At 36.7% G+C, this 21,326-nt stretch overlaps 2 protein-coding genes across 5 annotated transcripts in view; one reads left to right on the top strand and one right to left on the bottom strand.

Moving 5' to 3' along the window:
- The window catches only part of zdhhc2 (zDHHC palmitoyltransferase 2), a 36,429-nt gene extending 27,439 nt beyond the window's left edge, over positions 1-8,990 (top strand). For both annotated transcript variants that reach the window (XM_061927834.2, XM_061927835.2), the window contains 4 exons: positions 8,101-8,193; positions 8,309-8,424; positions 8,495-8,565; positions 8,637-8,990. In XM_061927834.2, coding sequence (XP_061783818.1) covers positions 8,101-8,193; positions 8,309-8,424; positions 8,495-8,535 — 250 coding nt within the window. In that variant the 3' untranslated portion in view covers positions 8,536-8,565; positions 8,637-8,990. The remainder of the gene's footprint in view (positions 1-8,100; positions 8,194-8,308; positions 8,425-8,494; positions 8,566-8,636) is intronic.
- A 927-nt stretch (positions 8,991-9,917) lies between these two features.
- On the bottom strand, positions 9,918-21,326 carry cnot7 (CCR4-NOT transcription complex, subunit 7). Of its 3 annotated transcripts, none has more exons than XM_061927838.2 (7): positions 21,164-21,326; positions 20,581-20,704; positions 20,326-20,519; positions 18,280-18,441; positions 11,836-11,980; positions 11,643-11,753; positions 9,918-10,298 (listed from the first exon to the last, which is right to left on the bottom strand). In XM_061927838.2, exons 2-7 carry the CDS (start codon positions 20,695-20,697, stop codon positions 10,167-10,169), a joined length of 861 nt encoding a protein of 286 aa, XP_061783822.1. In that variant the 5' UTR covers positions 20,698-20,704; positions 21,164-21,326; the 3' UTR covers positions 9,918-10,166. The 3 variants fall into 3 exon arrangements, with proteins under 3 accessions (XP_061783822.1, XP_061783823.1, XP_061783821.1); XM_061927839.2 differs by having other exon boundaries at positions 20,581-20,687; positions 21,100-21,326; XM_061927837.2 differs by having other exon boundaries at positions 21,100-21,326.

The following is a 21,326-nucleotide window of genomic DNA, read 5'->3' on the forward strand; positions in this document are numbered from 1 at the left end:
GATAGACAGAAAAAAGAAGGGAGGAAATGTGGGCTGTGACGGACCGACTCTACTGATCTACCGATCAGTCATCATTACATTTTAGAGTGTTTCTTTTATTCATTGCAACATTGTTGTCTTTTTTTTAGAATCCATATGCAGGGTCTTACAGGGTCATTAAGTTTTTAAGGTTGCAGTTTTTTGCCCCATATATATATATATATATATATATATATATATATATATATATATATGTATATATATATATATATACCTATATATGTATAAATAAATATATATAAATATATATATGTATAAATAAATATATATAAATATACATATGTATAAATAAATATATATAAATAAATATATGTATAAATAAATATATATATATATATATATGTATAAATAAATATATATATATATGTATAAATAAATACATACATATATGTATAAATAAATATATATATATATATATGTATAAATATATATATATATATATGTATAAATATTTATATATAATGTATATATAAATATACAGTATATATATTTATTTATACATATATATATATTTATTCATACATATATATATATATTTATTTATACATATATATATTTATTTATACATATATATATTTATTTATACATATATAGGGCAAATATAGTTATAATCTTAAATTATTATATTGTAATTTATGAACACTCATCTCCGTTTTACAAGCACTATTTAGCACGTCTGAAAAGTATGTGCAAACTGACACACACTTGGTGCTCGCGCTGCAAAGACAGATGATTGACAGGGAATCCTGCGTCATACGTGTGTGTGTGTCAACTTATTGCATGGTGTGTCAGAAATAAAAAATATTACACAAATCAACAAAGCAACATCCTTTTATAATTTTATAGCTGCACTATTATGGGAATTTTGCCAATCGTTCACAATCATTATAAAAGACATGAGGATGGATGGATTTTTTTTTAATGCATTCTAAATATTGAATAAATTCAAGGGCTTTTCGTGTCGTTCTCGCCAGTTCCAGGTCCTAAGTGGTGGTCAAAGTGTCCCAACTTGTCGGATTATATCACCAGCCACCTTCTGTCCAGGTGAGAGGCATGATTTATGATCTACCATAAACTTACAGCGATGATGTAAACATAGGGACACAGGTAGCGATCACGTTGCCGCTATAAACAGTTTGTCTGTGTTAGAACTTATAATAACAATATGACTAATACTTGGTTAATATTTAAGTCATGAAATGTAAATGGAGTATTGTTGGCGCTTTCTGAATGGTTATCAGATTTTATGGGCGAAATAGTGGTGCTGCCATTGGCTTCACTGTAAGTGGACTTTTATTTATACTTATTTAATACTGAGAATTAATTTGTTTTTAAATCCATCCCTCGTCATGTCTTTCATAAAGATTGTGGACGATAGGAAACATTTTTTTTAAAAAGTGCAGTTCTGGTTAAAACAAATTTAATTGATGGTTTTGGTGTCTGCTGGCGTTTTTTTTTTTTCATTTAGAATATCATTAATGTATCTCCTAAATTAAATAACTTCTTGCAATATGCATATTTTTGCGTTTTGTGCACAGTAAGTGCAGCCTCTCTCCCGTGAGCATGATAACATGAATATGCATTAAATGAGACTGTCTCCGTGGTGACGCAAAATCCTCATTTAAATAAAGCCGTCTGCACCACTTTTCAATTGTACACCAGCGTTATTACTCACACACAACACGCCCACTAATAGTACACACAATTTTATAGACTTCACACGCTGATTGGCGCGTTGTATTTGGATCTTTATAAATCCGGTTCTTGGTACTTTAGATGAGTTTTTTGTCTGTACTAGGACATTTTCACTGACCATCTACTGCACATCTATGTTACCAGGCACTGTGGCATTTTCCTTTTTTTTTTTTCCAAACATGCAGGAGACCACTTTAGCGCCCTGGGAGTCGCTGGCACTAACTGCGAGCGTGCGCGAGATTGTTCCAAACTCAAGAAAATGCATATTGCAATAAGTTTTTTTCAGATATATGAATAAACAAATGTCACTAGCAGACAGCAAAACAAAACCATTGATCTTGTTTTAATAAGCCCCTTAACTCACTCAGCATGTAGCTATAACATTATAAAAGGATGTTGCTGAATCAAGGATATGTCTAGTACAGTGGTTCTTAACCTTGTTGGAGGTACTGAACCCCACCAGTTTCATATGCGCATTCACCGAACCCTTCTTTAGTGAAAAATAATAAATTCAAGACAAAGTTATATGTTTTTGGTAACACTTTAGTACGGGTAACATATTCTAAGTAACAAAGACTTAATTTAGAGTTATTTGGACACTAGGGGAACATATTCTAAGTAACAAAGTTAAAGTTAAAGTACCAATGATTGACTTAATTTAGAGTTATTTGGACACTAGAGGAACATATTCTAAGTAACAAAGACTTAATTTAGAGTTATTTGGACACTAGGGGAACATATTCTAAGTAACAAAGACTTAATTTAGAGTTATTTGGACACTCGGGGAACATATTCTAAGTAACAAAGACTACATTTAGAGTTATTTGGACACGAGGGGAACATATTCTAAGTAACAAAGACTTAATTTAGAGTTATTTGGATACTCGGGGAACATATTCTAAGTAACAAAGACTTAATTTAGAGTTATTTGGACACTAGGTGAACATATTCTAAGTAACAAAGACTTAATTTAGATTTATTTGGACACTAGGGGAACATATTCTAAGTACCGTAACAAAGACTTAATTTAGAGTTATTTGGACACTCGGGGAACATATTCTAAGTAACAAAGACTTAATTTAGAGTTATTTGGACACTAGGTGAACATATTCTAAGTAACAAAGACTTAATTTAGATTTATTTGGACACTAGGGGAACATATTCTAAGTACCGTAACAAAGACTTAATTTAGAGTTATTTGGACACTCGGGGAACATATTCTAAGTAACAAAGACTTAATTTAGAGTTATTTGGACACTAGGGGAACATATTCTAAGTAACAAAGACTTAATTTAGAGTTATTTGGACATTAGGGGATCATATTCTAAGTAACAAAGACTTAATTTAGAGTTATTTGGACACTAGGGGAACATATTCTAAGTAACAAAGACTTAATTTAGAGTTATTTGGACACTCGGGGAACATATTCTAAGTAACATAGACTACATTTAGAGTTATTTGGACACGAGGGGAACATATTCTAAGTAACAAAGACTTAATTTAGAGTTATTTGGACACTAGGTGAACATATTCTAAGTAACAAAGACTTAATTTAGATTTATTTGGACACTAGGGGAACATAGTGTAAGTACCGTAACAAAGACTTAATTTAGAGTTATTTGGACACTCGGGGAACATATTCTAAGTAACAAAGACTTAATTTAGAGTGATTTGGACACTAGGGGAACATATTCTAAGTAACAAAGACTTAATTTAGAGTTATTTGGATACTAGGGGAACATATTCTAAGTAACAAAGACTTAATTTAGAGTTATTTGGACACTAGGGGAACATATTCTAAGTAACATAAAGACTTAATTTAGAGTTATTTGGACACTCGGGGAACATATTCTAAGTAACAAAGACTTAATTTAGAGTTATTTGGACACTAGGGGAACATATTCTAAGTAACAAAGACTTAATTTAGAGTTATTTGGACATTAGGGGATCATATTCTAAGTAACAAAGACTTAATTTAGAGTTATTTGGACACTAGGGGAACATATTCTAAGTAACAAAGACTTAATTTAGAGTTATTTGGACACTCGGGGAACATATTCTAAGTAACATAGACTACATTTAGAGTTATTTGGACACGAGGGGAACATATTCTAAGTAACAAAGACTTAATTTAGAGTTATTTGGACACTAGGTGAACATATTCTAAGTAACAAAGACTTAATTTAGATTTATTTGGACACTAGGGGAACATATTGTAAGTACCGTAACAAAGACTTAATTTAGAGTTATTTGGACACTCGGGGAACATATTCTAAGTAACAAAGACTTAATTTAGAGTGATTTGGACACTAGGGGAACATATTCTAAGTAACAAAGACTTAATTTAGAGTTATTTGGATACTAGGGGAACATATTCTAAGTAACAAAGACTTAATTTAGAGTTATTTGGACACTAGGGGAACATATTCTAAGTAACATAAAGACTTAATTTAGAGTTATTTGGACACTCGGGGAACATATTCTAAGTAACAAAGACTTAATTTAGAGTTATTTGGACACTAGGGGAACATATTCTAAGTAACAAAGACTTAATTTAGAGTTATTTGGACACTAGGGGAACATATTCTAAGTAACAAAGACTTAATTTAGAGTTATTTGGACACTAGGGGAACATATTCTAAGTAACAAAGACTTAATTTAGAGTTATTTGGACACTCGGGGAACATATTCTAAGTAACAAAGACTACATTTAGAGTTATTTGGACACTCGGGGAACATATTCTAAGTAACAAAGACTACATTTAGAGTTATTTGGACACTAGGGGAACATATTCTAAGAAATAAAGACTTAATTTAGAGTTATTTGGACACTAGGTGAACATATTCTAAGTAACAAAGACTTAATTTAGAGTTATTTGGACACTGGGGGAACATATTCTAAGTACCGTAACAAAGACTTAATTTAGAGTTATTTGGACACTAGGGGAACATATTCTAAGTAATAAAGACTTAATTTAGAGTTATTTGGACACTAGGGGAACATATTCTAAGTAACAAAGACTTAATTTAGAGTTATTTGGACACTAGGGGAACATATTCTAAGTAACAAAGACTTAATGTAGAGTTATTTGGACACTAGGGGAACATATTCTAAGTAACAAAGACTTAATGTAGAGTTATTTGGACACTAGGGAATCATATTCTAAGTAACAAAGACTAAATTTAGAGTTATTTGGACACTCGGGGAACATATTCTAAGTAACAAAGACTACATTTAGAGTTATTTGGACACTAGGGGAACATATTCTAAGAAATAAAGACTTAATTTAGAGTTATTTGGTTAGGGTTAGGGCCAGGGCCAGGGTTATAATAAGGCCAATGCCGAACAAGGCCTAGGGTTTGATCGAACCCAGGTTAAGAACCACTGGTCTAGTATATAAATGTTTGACTGTCCATATTTGATAACAAGCATACTTGTAGGACAGCGCGCAATTGCCTCCTTTCTCACAGCTACTTCTGCGCAACTGCCAGTTTGCACCTTCTTTCTAGACAAGGGATGTCAAACATGTGGCCCGCGGGCCTGAACAGGTTCAATCCGGCCCGCGAGATGAGTTTGCTAAGTGTAACATTTTAGCTGCATTTTTAAATGAAATAAACTGCTGTTCTAAATGTGTCCACTAGATGTTGCAATAGCAATTCTGTTAGGCATGCAAATAGTTTATACCGGGGCGAGCACGTATACCAAACAAGAGGTACACGCTAAGGCGGGGCTGCCCCTCCTCCTCCTCGACTCAACGTAAAACAAACAGGAGTAAAATAAAAGTATGGTTTGTTGAGTTAGCACAGGATTATTACGTGGAAATGACAAATGAGGTAGTTGACACATAGAAGAGTTCTTATTTATGCTTTATTTTGTTTTTGTTCAATCCTAGATGGTCTGTGACTGAAAGTTTAACTGCTTTGTCGACAAACTGAGATTAAATCTAAATTCATTGTGTTCTTTATGGTGTTTTTGAAACTGCACCAATTTTTTCCTCACAATTTTCAACTACGGTAACTTGAAGTGTTTTGTCAAGGGGATTATTTGTGATATGTACATTTTCAGAATGCGCTTGTTCTATTTTGGACCGAAGTAAAACAAAGAAAACAATCTGAAGTTGTCGTAGTTGTATTTTTAAGTTATTACGCCATGATTTTACCCGTCCGGCCCACGTGGGAATAGATTTTCCTCCATGCAGCCCCTGAGCTAAAATTAGTTTGACTCCCCTGTTCTAGACGTACTAAATATAGACACAAAACAACGGCCGCCGTACAATTTCAGTCTTGATAAATCACATTGTGTGCCATAAATAATGTAATTTTCATTTACGACTCCCAGTATTGTTTTTTTTTTTTTTTTTTTGTCCTGTTAAGCTTCTCAGGCAAATCATATAGTTGATGTAGATGCCCATATCGGCTGTTCAGATTTACTTTAAAAAAGAGAAGTGTAGGATACTTCCCTTGTTGCCTTATTTGTATTTGACTTTATCAAATGTACTTATATTATCATTTAGTGCAGCCGGGCCAGAACAGGAGGGGATGGAAAGAGAAAAAAAGGAAGACAGAGGGGGAAATTGTGGGGACAAGAGGGGGATAAGACAGAGAGACAAAAACAACAACAGCAAACACAACAACAACAATAGAGCAACATCAGCAAATACGACATGTACAAATATGATGGTAAAAGTGATAGCAAATAAGCAGTTAGCGAAAATAAAAAATAATACAGAAATGACAATGAGCATTATTACACTACAAATGGATCAATACAAATACCAATAGAAATAGCGCTATTGATAATGAACAATACCAATACTTTACCTTTATTATCAACAATACAGTTGTTCAAACGCAACAATACATATACGTAATGATAACTAAAGATAAGAAAGAATGAAGAAAAATGGAGGGGAAGAAAGAGAAGCAACCTATATTAACCTTGTAGATTGTTATAGTAACAATAGGTTAAGCTTTGTCAGTGTGCCATGTGTTACCCAGTTTCCCCTAGGGCAACAACGTTAATATATATTTGATGAAACGTAATTATGTGCATGAGTGTATGTATGTACTGTATATGTACTTGAATGCGTATATGTGTTTGTACAGTGAATATATATGTACAGTATGTGTATATATATGTTTGTACAGTGAATGTATATGTACAGTATGTGTATGTTTGTACAGTGAATGTATATGTACAGTATGTGTATGTTTGTACAGTGAATGTATATGTACAGTATATATATGTTTGTACAGTGAATGTATATGTACAGTATGTGTATGTTTGTACAGTGAATGTGCGTGTGGATGTACGGACTTTGAGTATGTAGGTATGTACTGTATTTGTATATGTATGAGGGAGCGTAGGTACCTATGTATGTATGTGAGTATATGTGTATTTGCATGTACAATATATTTGACTCCCAGTGTTGTGAGCCTTCTGATGATCAGCATATATTCTGCATCGTCATGAAGACAGACACGCTAAGTTTGCTTATTTTCCTCACTTAAGAGATGCAATCCTTTGCGCACAAGCTTAGTAGATCAACTTTATTAGATCAGGCTCCAGTAATATCCTAATAACGTGCTAAATAGCGTGTCTAAATTATAAAATAGTACTTTTAGTGGGTGTGTTGCGGGTGATCTACTAAGACTGCGTGTACGTGGTGCAGACCGACATATTTAAATGAGGTTTTTGTCTACTGGCTGTCACCATGGAGACACTCATTTCCCTCCACATTTATGGTCTCATATGGTCTCATATGGTCCTACCTGTGGCGTTTCGTCATGTTAACAAGCAGCACACAAATATAAAATGTACCATCTTTTCTGCGCTATATTGAAGCGCGATCGAGACAACATAATCTATATTTATATACCAGTGTGGGGGAAGATGCTTCACCCACCTTGCTCCCAGTGGCACCTACACTGGTGTATGAATGTGCAGGACTCCCTTGAAAAAGACATCCGTAATCTCAATGGGACCTTCCCTGGGTAAATAAAGGTAAAAAAAAAAAAAACAATCAAAGCATAACCTTGTCAGAGAGACGCTTGTATAACAAAAAACTCGCTAGTTGGTGTACTCACAAGTCAAGGTCCTTTCTATATTTGGTTATCATTCAGCAACTTTATCTACCTCTGTATGCACTTTAAAAAAGCTGAGGTTTTCATTTAAAAGAAGCCATATTATGCTTTTGTTTGTAACGGACTCATTAGTTATATTAATTCCCCTTATTTCTATTACAACACTTTCTCATGCACTCCAAAGCATAAGTTAAATCATCATTATTCAAGTTAAACAATCAAATTATTATACTGTATATAATAAGTTTGCATAATCACCTCTTTCTCTTGCACACTCTCTAGTTTAGGGGATGGTTGCGCGTTCCCAACATGCTTGGTGAATACTGACCCCGAGCAGCCATCTTCACCCACTGGCCATAGCCCTGCAAACAGGAGGTAAAAAAGTACTCATCATTGAACAATACTGCAATACCAATACACAAAAATGAATGAGTTGATTATTTAGAGATGGATGCAAAGAGACAAATGTATTTTTTGTTGTTGCCTCCAGTGCAGCAGAAGGTCGCCACTTCCCATCCAAGCCAATGAGTGACAGTCAAAGTCGACTTCTCTGCAGCACCTCCTCCTGGACTGAAAATGACGTTGCAGCTGATGTCGACCAGAGGGGTAAACAACACCTTTCTGTTCTACTGTGTCATGCTTTTATCAGCTGATTGTGTTTTTATCCCACTAATAGGCACAAATAACCCAGTGATGACCTTAGAAAATGAGGCATAGCCAAGGAAAAGCTTGGATGCTGTTGGAAGTGTAAGTGTGCAAAACATAGACTAGAGTAAAATGTATGTCATGGATATATTTTTTTTTAAATCATTTTACAGGTCGGTGCTGCACCCACGTCTGTGTAATGTGACACGATGCCATCACTAGTTATTCCCTGAAATCAAAATATATAGAAATGTTGTGGATTTCATAACAGCCCTGATGGAAGAGTTGTGTGCCCATTTATCTGTAATATTGTCCACTTGTACAGCAATGTCTCATTGGTTTATGAAATCTCTGCAAAAGGAGGCACACATGGTTTCTCTAGCTGCTTCCTAGCAGTTTCTTATAATTAGTCATTATGTATTTGAAGAATGTTTGACAAAGCCTAACTGTTAATCAATATACTGTATTTTTCTATGCGTCTGAGTCCACGTAAACAATAATAAAAGAAAGTAGGATATAACAGTGAACTTTGGAAATAGTACTTTACAAAAGCTTTGAGCCTTTATTTACAAAACAATCTAAAAACAACTTTTGTACCTCACACTTTTGCCCTCTTCAGTGCCCAAGGATGCACTGCAAAAACGAAAAAACAAGAAAAAAAGAAATCCCATTTCAGTCATCAACATGACACTGATTAATATTTCAGCACACAGCTACAAATGTTCATAACACTATTCAACGACTCGGCATCTGTGCAAAACCTTTTGAACATGCGGTACCTCTATGCAGCATGTTAGAGCGGAAATGCAACACAAAATAATGCATGTAAAAATGCCACACCATATTCCCCAAGGAATAATAGTGTCCTTTTATTTTATTACAACACTAAAACTCTGCACAAGCAACCGTAATTAAAACAAAATGAAAACGTGGTCACAACAGAGTATTCAGCGTGTCTAACGTTGTGTTTCCTTGCATTGGAGATATGAGGTGCATGAATCAGTGATCATTTATGTGCATTTGACTGCTTCGACATGGATATTAAAGGCTTCTCACATTGGGTCGTTATGGTGCAAAGATGAAATAATAAGTTGAATTACAGTGTGTGACTCTGTGTGCATGTGAACACACACCCATAATCCCTTTCTCATTTTGAGGCAATACGGTAACGTGTGGCATCTTAGTGTTGAACTCAGCATCTTTTAGTAGCAGTAAAGTACCGGCACGACAAATTAAAACTTAAAAATGATGCATTTTTAAGGCTGAGTGTGGTAGCGAAATGTTTTGGTAACATTAAATAAACACGCTGTGTTCACAAAGTAAACACAGACAAAGGCAACAAAGCAACATCAGATACATTTCCATATAAAATCAGGTTAGAGCTTTAAAGTGCAAAAATATTCGACAGAACATTTTAGGAGAACTAAAATCCCATTTTTTTTTCAAGCATGTGGAATTGAAAGGAAGCGATCAGATGTTTGTGCTGCTTTGCCGGAGTAAAAGGTTAAACTCACACAAGTGTCACGTCGGGGGGGAAAACTGTGGTACTTTTCCCCACTGACACTCACTCAATTGTCTAAGACCAAGAGAGACGATGACAAAAGAAGCGCTTCCTCCGTTGTTACCACTGTCATCGTTATCTGTTTGTCCAAGCTCAGCCTCTGTGCCGCACTGGCCCATGCAGGACGGTTGCGAGTGTCGTGTCACGACTGCTGCTTGTTGGCTTCCTCTTCGTAAGCGTTCCCTGTTCCGTTCTGGACGTAGGTGGAGCCAGAACCAAGCCCGTACAGGTGGCCACAGTACTTTGCATCGTCGATATGATCCTCAAAGAACATCTGGTGGAAACAAGATGAAGAATATCATGCAGTTTATTATTGTGGTTGTGGTGTAGGAGTAAAAACATTATTTAAAATATGAGGTCAGGGCATTTCTACACTACTGCACAACCTCAAAAACAATTTAAAAAAGACTTTACGCCTCATTCAACTCATTGTTAAAAAGACACACATGTCAGTCTTTCCCATGCGTGCATTCAAATTTGGACCGCTACAAATAAATGTAGCGCTATCTGTTTGCCTTTACTCACATACACATTATAATGACACTGTCTTTGAATGTAGCAAAAAGGACAAGTGTTGTCCCCCTTATCTCCAAGCCACAAAAAGAAGCGACAGAAGAAAGTTCATTTGTATTTCTTAATATTTTTTTTGATTTTCGTGTTTTTTGCTGACTTTTTGCACATGCAATAATTAGGCTAATAACCCGCCAAAGACTTTTCAATTCGACTGTTCCCACCTTTTTTTTTCCTCGAATACTTCTCCCATATTCTTTAAAACATTCAAATTATTCAAGAACATTCAGGCTGTGTATTTTTTGTGTTTCGAACAATTCCCAAATATCCATAACACAGCGTGACTACTGGCAAATTTCTCAACAGTTTCAAAGTCAAAATGGTCATTGCTAATTTTAGTCAATTGTTAGCATGCTAACATTAGTACGCTAGCCTTTTTAGCTAATATTTCCTGGTATATGCCTCAAATATGTTGTTACTTGATGCATGCTAACAGTTAATATGTTAATATGCAAGCCTTTGAGGTAATCTTTGCCAATATACACGTCAGACGTATAAAATATTTGGCTAATTTTGCAGGTATACACCTCAAAATCAAATAGTGTTACCTAAAGCATGTTAACTATAAACAAGTTAATGTTAACATTATTGTTTGCTTGTTAACATGCTAACATTAGCATACCAGCTCATTTTGCAGGTATACACTTCAGAGTCAAATATTTTGTTATTTCACGCATGCTAACTGTTAGCATTTTTAACATGCTAACACTAACATGCCAGCTTTTCCAGACAATTTTGCAGGTATATGCCTCAGTCAAATGCTTTATCTCACACATGCTAACTTTTAGTAAGCTAACATTAGCATGTTATTACCCTAGCTTTTGTTTTATAATTTTGCCTAGCATGCTAATTGTTAGCATTTCAGTTCGAACAGTCAGTTAGCTTAACACCTTTATTTATTTCTGTCATAAAATCTATCTCCAACTTTATAATCCAACCAAAACATTTAATCCTTTTCGGACATGTTGAATTGTGTAACTGTCAATGTGTGATGTGTTGAATGCAAATTAACACAACTATAGCATTATCATTACCCTCGGGAGCCTACCTCTCTCATCTTGAAGAAAGCCATGCCTGTTAGTAAAGAGTCCGAACCCGCCTGATGCTGTGGGCCGATCCTCTCTAGCTCAAGTTGCTCTGCTACTTCTTGCAGTCCACCCTGAACACGACACACATTTACCATACCTGTCAATCACTGTACACACCATTGAACTGGAATACTTGGCAACAAACAATCCAACCTTCAGGTTCTTGCAGCTCTTCATGAGGTACTTGACATCATAAATGACTGGAAAATACAAGTGAAGAATTTCAAAGAAATCAAGCTCCTCCTCGGGCAGTTTGGCATTGGACAGAAGCTTGATCAGGTATCCAAAGTCATAGCCACTGCAAAAAAAAAGTTCATCACAAATAGGAAAGGTGTACACAATTATGTCGCAGAAATAAAAATTGACATTCAAGGAGTCACTAACGCCTGTGGAAATGTGTCTTGCCTTGCATGTTATACTAAACTACGGCAGTAGTTGTCAGTTTGTAAACGGAGTAGACCAGTGCTTCTGTTTTGTATTGTAATCGTGTTCTATCATAGTTCAGCACTGCACAGATAAATCAGGCTAATGACCTCAAAATGTCTTTTGTTCATAGCACAGAACAGTGAGCCCTATCATGTCAACATCCACGGTACTTTCGAATATTATGGGCAGGGGTGTTGAAACGAGGGGGGTAAGTGTACAGGTGTCCCCAGTACAAGTCATTTAAATATGCATGTTATAAAAAAACAACATCATAAATTGTAATATTAGGGCTGGGCGATAAAACGATATTAATAGTTACCACGGTAGACACGTACTTGAGTCCTTGAAAAAATGCGTTCGGATTACACTTTGGATAATTTTAATAAGGTGGGTTGCATGAACAAAGGCTTCTGCTCTCTGGTAACCGAGCAATTCAGCAAGTAATTACTGATCAGTGGGAGTGACACGCTAACGGCCAATCAGGTAACAGTATCAATTACCAAGTTTGGTTGTGTCATCTTGTTGCCCCGCGGTTGATTCTTTGCATAGAAAGACTGCTGCAGAGAGCAAAGAAATTGTCGATAAAACAGAAAAAGTCACCTCGATGTCGTCGTGGCTTGTGCAGCCCTTTGAGACACTTGTGATTTAGGGCTATATAAATACACTTTGATTTGATTGCAGTTTTTTTCAGATTTTTTCAAACGGACCGTAGTCAGACTAAGGTGGACCACCTTAGCCACACTCGCCCGAGCACGGCAGTAACTTCCTGGCACTAAACCTGCAGAAAATTGTTATTCTCAGGTTCCATGTTTATAGTACATACTTTGCAAATTGTAAACACGTTGCACCATTTTGTTACACTTTATTAAGCATTTCTTACATATTACTTGTTTTTGCACCTTAATTTGAAGAGGTTATTTAAAAGTGTTCAATGTGATTTTAGAGTTTTATTTTCATTGATTGTTTCTATGTTTTCTATGGTTGTGTTGACCTTTTCCCCTTTCTGCCTTGATAGCTGAGGGATTATAATCAAAAAGGAAGGTTACATTTTAAATAAAAATGTTAACATTTAAAGTACCAGTAGAGTGGAAAAACAAGTTGCCCCTATATTGAAGATATTATCATATATATCTGATGTGTGACACCGAAAGACTTCGAACGTTTGCTAGTAAATAGATATGATCAAAGTAGTATCGAACTCATGGAGATTGCTGAACCATTTTGAGAGACAATAAGGAAGCCAGTCACATGATCGCGTGACATAGAGGTAGGAACCGCAGATCCCTTCCCCACCAACAACAATGCAAATCATGCAGAGATTGTGAGAGCCAACAACAATTACTTTGGGGAACAATATGATCCATAACCTTATATTGTTGATTCTTAATATAAGGAGGATGAGCTACACGTTTTAAAACCTAAGCTAAACAGATCCAGCTTTAGTGAAACACTATAGCATCATGTAGCAGTATTGCTAAGTGCTAAACAAGAAATACAAACTACAAACATAATAAAACGATAGCTTACTGTACAATGTCTGCTCTTACTTTGATGACGATTGATATGATGTCCATATCTTCCCGTTTACATAAAGAAATGAATCATGATGCACACGAAGGGTAAACAAGGAAGTCTCCCTGCAGATACCCTCTTTGGTTGTGTTTGTCTCCATCACCGGATATACATTGAATGTCACAGATGAACAACTTCTAGATTCAAGGTTAAATCCTCCTATTTATCAGATGAGAGGCATGATTTATAATCTAGAATAACTTTGATGAGCCGAGACACGATGATGTGGGAGCAGCAGGACTGATGGCTCACAGTAAAAGCAGCAGAGGGCTACTTAGCTGTTTGTACCATTGCGCTGCAAAAAATAGTTTAGTAACAACATCGCTAATAATTTGTTAATATTAAAGGGAACATTATCACCAGACCTATGTAAGCATCAATATATACCTTGATGTTGTAGAAAAAAGACCATATTTTTTTTAACCGATTTCCGAACTCTAAATGGGTGAATTTTGGCGAATTAAGCGCCTTTCTAATATTCGCTCTCGGAGCGATGACGTCACAACGTGGCGTCACATCGGGAAGCAATCCGCCATTTTCTCAAACACCGAGTCAAATCAGCTCTGTTATTTTCCGTTTTTTCGACTGTTTTCCGTACCTTGGAGACATCATGCCTCGTCGGTGTGTTGTCGGAGGGTGTAACAACACGAACAGGGACGGATTCAAGTTGCACTAGTGGCCCAAAGATGCAAAAGTGGCAAGAAATTGGACGTTTGTTCCGCACACTTTACCGACGAAAGCTATGCTACGACAAAGATGGCAAGAATGTGTGGATATCCTGCGACACTCAAAGCATATGCATTTCCAACGATAAAGTCAAAGAAATCTGCCGCCAGACCCCCATTGAATCTGCCGGAGTGTGTGAGCAATTCAGGGACAAAGGGCCTCGGTAGCACGGCAAGCAATGGCGGCAGTTTGTTCCCGCAGACGAGCGAGCTAAACCCCCTATCGACCCTAGCTTCCCTGGCCTGCTGACATCAACTCCAAAACTGGACAGATCAGCTTTCAGGAAGAGAGCGCGGATGAGGGTATGTCTACAGAATATATTAATTGATGAAAATTGGGCTGTCTGCACTCTCAAAGTGCATGTTGTTGCCAAATGTATTTCATATGCTGTAAACCTAGTTCATAGTTGTTAGTTTCCTTTAATGCCAAACAAACACATACCAATCGTTGGTTAGAAGGCGATCACCGAATTCGTCCTCGCTTTCTCCCGTGTCGCTGGCTGTCGTGTCGTTTTCGCTTGCATACGGTTCAAACAGATATGGCTCAATAGCTTCAGTTTCTTCTTCAAATTCGTTTTCGCTACCTGCCTCCACACTACAACCATCCGTTTCAATACATTCGTAATCTGTTGAATCGCTTAAGCCGCTGAAATCCGAGTCTGAATCCGAGCTAATGTCGCTATAGCTTGCTGTTCTTTCCGCCATGTTTGTTTGTGTTGGCTTCACTATGTGACGTCACAGGAAAATGGACGGAAGCTTTTTTTAGGGATATTGCGTGATGGGTAAAATTTTGAAAAAAACTTCGAAAAATATAATAAGCCACTGGGAACTGATTTTTAATGGTTTTAACCATTCTGAAATTGTGATAATGTTCCCCTTTAAAGTCACGATGAGTGTATAGAATATTGTTTGCGGGTTTTGGATGGTTATTTAGAGGTTTTGTGGGCGAAATAGAGAGCCCCCATCGACTAGATTGTTAGAGGACTTTTTATAGATTTATTTATTTACAACTTAGAATGCATGTGTTCATGTCCTATTTAAGGATTGTGAATGATCAACAGCACAACTCTGTTTATTCTTTGCGTATTCCCAGTTTGACTGATCTGATACGATGGTCAGAGTGCAGAGGCGTTACTACAGTGACGTCAATCTGCAGAAATAGCCGATGTTATTCAGAGCGTAAAATTCGAAATAGCTGACTGAATTTTGTGATCTTTAAACTGTGTGTTTACATACTTTGCAAATTGTAAATACGATTGGATATGATTCAATGAATGCAATGAAACACAATTAGGCATATAAAGTCAACTTGTTTTTCCATTATACTGCTCCTATAATATATGTTTCTCCTGGTCAATCAATAATCATCAATATCGCCTGATATAAAACACTTTTATCGTGATACATTTTTAGCCATATCGCCCAGCCCTAGTTGATATAAAAAATAAATATCCGTGAATGTTCTATAATAAGGTTGCTTGAATCAAATTTAGAACACTTAACTACCCACACCCTTTATCTAAAATACAAAATGGTTCGTTCCACCTGGATAGCGCTAAAACCAGCAGGAAACGACTCACTCAACACATCAAAGCTTACCTTTAAGTATATTCACACACAGCACAAACAATTTGGATAGAAGAAAGGTAAAAATATAATAAATATATCTATGTGAACATAGTAGAAAGTTAGGTACAAGTTTCACTCATCTAATTTCACATAACTGTGGTGCGTTCAATGACCCTTGATTTGAGTTAGAAACGGACGCGTCGCTAGATTTCAAAGAGGGGGGAGACTTAACCAGGAGAAGCACTAATATTAATAATACAATAATAATAATAATAATAATGTACTATTATGATTACCTAAATGCTGATAATACTTGAATCAGCCAATCTCTACTTTACACTCTGAAGTAAAAGGAAACTTTACAGATTTATAATCATATTTAAGTGAATAATGACAGGTTATAGGATTATTTAAAACAATATTCTGGCCATTTTATATTAAATTTATTAGGCGCTTTTTTGTAAGAAATTAAATTTAAAAAAAAGATTTAAAAAAATCTTATTTTAAACAAAACCAAATAATTTAGGGGGGTTTATCTAGATATGTTAATCGCATCTTTATACAGTAAAAAAAACAAAAAACGATTTAAGGTTTTTACATGTGTTTTAAAAAGCTGGTTTCAACCAAATCCATGCGATCATTACTTTTTTAGTGCATGTATACATGACAAGTGTGTGTATGGGGAGCAGACAGTGGTTTTAGGGTGCCTAGAATTTGGTGCTACACTCTGGATTATGGGCAAAAAAACCTGAGAGACGGTCTGTGACTTTTCAGGTTTCTAGTATGTGGATATCCTGGTGCAGGATGGAGGAGTGTCCCGATTTTTCCAGCAAGTGCAGCATACAGAAAACCCGAAGGCCCCTTTGATACATTTTATGCATTAAAATATGCTCAAACCAGTCCAATGTAGGTCAGTAGCTAGGCTATCTTTAAAATACCCAGTGTCATTTTAGTTTTGCGACACCTGGTGGTTAAGAATCCCTGAACTGAACGCCCAACCATTTTTAGCAGAGATCACTAATTAGCGGTCTGCGTTCTGAGTTCGGACCCTGACGCCATCCCAAGCGGACCTGGATCTACAGTCAATTAATCGTTTTTTATCAATAGGGCCAAATATCTGTTTCTCAGTTGAGGTTCATATGGGTCGCAGGGGCACTCAGATGTAATACACTTTTTCACCACTTGTGGCGATAATGACAATATCAAACAAATCAAAATAATCATAGAGAAGTTTCTTAAAGGGAACTGCACTTCTTTGGAATGTTGCCTATCGTTTACAATCATTAATAATTATTCATAATAATAATACTAAATAATAATAATACTAACACAGACACTTGTGAATGTGTCAGCATATTAGCTATTGCTTACGACGCTAGCTTCTTTACATTGCAATAGCGCGTACAAATATGCGTGGAAACACTCTTACAGAAATCACATATAAGACAGACTAGTTAGTATGAATAGTTTTAGTTATAAAGTAAAACTTACAAATGTATGTTTGGAGTGATGAAAGAAGAATCCATGTGAGTAGAAACGCTATAAACAACTCGAAGACGAAACGGCATTTGTACTTCCATTTGAAAGCACTAAACAGACAAAAATACTGTAGATGAATTAACTCGTCCAAAAGACGGCGCCATAGCACAAACAATAACACACCTTTTCAATGTCTTGGCTTGTGTTTCATGAAAACTTTTTGCATTATGGCTGAAGAAAAATCCATAAATGAGACGCACTGTTTAATAAGCCGCAGAGATTAAAACATGAGAAAAAAGTAGCGATTTATAGTCCAGAATTTAGGTAAATAAATTATGCAGTGCTAAAATAAATAAATTCCAACTAAATTAATGATAAATAATAACATATACATGTTTCCTAAATTGTCAATAAAATTTAAGTGCAAAAGAAAATACAGCTCCTCCATATTAGTCATAATTCTTACGATTAAGAAACTTATCTTTGACTTTAGCTCTAGTTTGTTTGATATTTTTATTACTTCCACAAGTGGTGGAAAAGAGTATTACAACTGAGATACCAACTGCTGCTACCAATATACACCACAGCTGCGAAATATATTTTATTGTGGCCCAACAATGGCCCGGCTTTATGGTTAAGAAACACTGGCTTAGGGGTGATTTTAGCCGCCTACTTTATTTTTGGGTGGAGGGGAGCATCCCGGACTGTCACAAGAGAATCTGGGCCTTTTTTTTATTTTATTTTTTTTATATAAAAGGTCCCTGATTTAAAGTATGGTTTATTTTCAATAAAAAAATGGATCAAGAGAGGTAATGAGTGAAAATACCTGTGAAAAGACAGCCATTTGATGCCATCACAGAGCACCACTCCTGATGTCATCAGCAGCTCCGCAAAGTATAACACTTCGATGCCTTCATCCTCCAGCTTCTTGAACTGAATCCCTGAAGTTGTCAGGAGCTCAATAGAGTCCTGTGCGTACATGTCTTCTCTGAATAAGAGATGGGGAAACTGAAGATTAGTTACAGATGATCATTTTTTTCATACACTCTTTCAAATTTTCTTGTAATCAGACCATATTTTTCGGTATATTAGATGGAATTTTTACCTGACATGTTTCGACTGTCATCTGCAGTCTTCTTCAGAAGGGTCACCTGACCACTGTGACGTGTTGCCTTTCAGCTGTACTTATGGGCGTGGCCAACCAGAAAGTAACAGATTCAAACGATGGATTAAGGAGGCGATCGAACTAAGGAATCAGCCCAAGGAAACCATCAATCGAGATGAGGGAGCATTCATGCTCTCGCATACCTGGGACTCCCTCCTCCATTGACCATTAAGCGGCGGGGGGGTCTAGTCTACCTGGTTTGTCAACCAGGTAGACTTGACAGGTCTGCCTGGTTGGCCACGCCTATAAGAACAGCTAAAAGGCAACACGTCACTGTGGTCAGGTGACCCTTCTGAAGAAGCACTATATGGAGCCTACTGACCAACTGCATCTCTGTCTGGACTGGAGCCTGCAGTGCCTCAGACTGGAAGTCTCTGCAGAGAGTGGCGAGGATGGCGGAAAAGATCACCAGAACTCCTCTTCCTCCTATCCAGGAAATCGCAAAAAGCCGCTGCCTGACCAGGGCTCAGAAAATCTGCAGAGACTCCTCCCACCCCCACCAAGGACTGTTTTCACAGCTGGACTCTAGAAAGAGGTTCCTCAGCCTCCGTAGCTGAACCTCAAGGTTCTGTAACAGCTTCTTCCCTCAGGCCATAAGACTCTTGAACGCATGATAATAATCCCCTCCATTCCCCCCCAAAAACTGATTAAGTCGTTGGAATATAAAGACAATATAACATACATCCATAAACATGGATGCATATACAAAAGTGTAATATATTTATCTGTAATCTATGTATTTATATTTGCACCTTATTGCTCTTTTATCCTGCACTACAACGAGCTAATGCAACAAAATGTTGTTCTTATCTGTACTGTAAAGTTCAAATTCGAATGACAGTAAAAAGAAGTCTAAGAAACATGTCAGGTAAATATTTAATCTAATATGCCGAAAAATATGGTCTGATTACAACAAAATTTGAAAGAGTATATGAATAAGAAGACATAATGAACCTTCTTGAGCAGGATCATTTTTTCATTTTAGTACACAGATATCAAACTCAAGGACTGGGGGCAAGATCTGGCTTGCCATGTCATTTTATGTGTTCCTCCACGTCGTTTTATGTGGCCGTTTTATGTATGATGAGGCTATTATCGTATTTTTCGGACTATAAGTCGCAGTTTTTTTTCATAGTTTGGCCGGGGGTGCGACTTATACTCTGGAGCGACTACATTACCGTAAAATATAAAATAATATTATTTAGCTCATTCACGTAAGAGACTAGACGAATACGATTTCATGGGATTTAGCGATTAGGAGTGACAGATTGTTTGGTAAACGTATAGCATGTTCTATATGTTATAGTTATTTGAATGACTCTTACCATAATATGTTACGTTAACATACCAGGCACGTTCTCAGTTGGTTATTTATGCGTCATATAACGTACACTTATTCAGCCTGTTGTTCACTATTCTTTATTTATTTTAAATTGCCTTTCAAATGTCTATTAAATTTCCCCCAAAAATGCGACTTATACTCCAGCGCGACTTATATATGTTTTTTCCCTTCTTTATTATGCATTTTCGGCCGATGCGACTTATACTCCGAAAAATACGGTATATGTTTATATTTACTGTTACAAGCGGTCCCTCTGGGGAATAACTGCAATGAGGAGAATCAGAATATTAGTCCTTGTTGTCATCCCATGTTTAGGTGTAAGAATGTATTTTAAGAGCAACAAAAAGACAGGAAAGTCATCTTACGTAAGGTTAAACCTAAAATTGAACTGCCAAGTTGATGTTCCCGGCGGGTATTCCCCATGTTCGTTCATAAATGTGAGGCCCAGTTGGATTATCTTCAGCAAGTCCACATTGCAGCGCATTAACTGGTACTGATAATCAGCATTGCTTCGGAATTCCCCGATGGGTCTGGCTACCACGCCTGGGAACTCGGTGTCCTGTCAACGACAAACAAAAAGGTCAAGACATACGTCACACGCCCCAGCGAGCATCACTCACCATGGCGATGTAGTTGTACTTTCGGATGATATTTCTTATTCTCTTCAGCTCCTCCTCCAGGTTGTCGGCCCAAACCTCACATATTCTTTGGCTGTGATCCACGGTCGCTGCGGGCATAGTGCCACTTCAACATGCAAACATACATAGTGTTATAAAAACTAGACTAATGCAATGGGAAAGTAATGTCAACCAACTGTTAGCTGTAAGAAAGACATGATAAATGGTGAGTATTAGTGAGGTTGGCAGTGATAAGTTAAGCAAACATTGTGAAGATCACTGATCAGCTGTGTCTTTGGAAGCTTAACATTAGCTTAGAGGAGCACTTTGGGCTAGCTGGGAGCTAGCAGGTCCCACAGTACAAATCATGTTTAGGACAGTTGGCTCTCAGGTTTGACTTCTTCACAACTGTATGACACTTTTAAAGAGTGCTGCTTCGACGTCAGAAGCAGAGTAACAAACACACACACACTATCTCACACACCCACACACTATCTCACACACAATGTTTCGTTAACTTACCCTTCCCTAAAACCGCGCGCTTTGAGTGTTTAAAGGGTGTACTAGCTTAACCTCTTAAATTCACCTGGGTTACCGCGCCACGGCTTTCCCCCGCTAACTTTGTTTGGTAGTCTACAATTCAGCATGGAAGATAAGTCAACCTGCGGGTTGCCATCATACTAGCTAACCTACAGTGTGACGTCATCACGCACATCCTTACGCCAAGTGCGTACGTAATACGTTGTCCC

This window comes from Nerophis lumbriciformis, linkage group LG35 (assembly GCF_033978685.3).
Source record: "Nerophis lumbriciformis linkage group LG35, RoL_Nlum_v2.1, whole genome shotgun sequence".
Lineage (NCBI taxonomy): Eukaryota > Metazoa > Chordata > Actinopteri > Syngnathiformes > Syngnathidae > Nerophis > Nerophis lumbriciformis.

Coding starts and splice junctions, on each gene's coding strand:
- cnot7 (XM_061927838.2), bottom strand. CDS start 20,697: ATGCCCGCAGCGACCGTGGATCACAGCCAAAGAATATGTGAGGTTTGG. Junction 11,754..11,835: donor AGAGCTGCAAGAACCTGAAG/GTTGGATTGTTT, acceptor TGTCGTGTTCAG/GGTGGACTGCAAGAAGTAGC. Junction 10,299..11,642: donor CTTTCTTCAAGATGAGAGAG/GTAGGCTCCCGA, acceptor TGTTTCCACCAG/ATGTTCTTTGAGGATCATAT.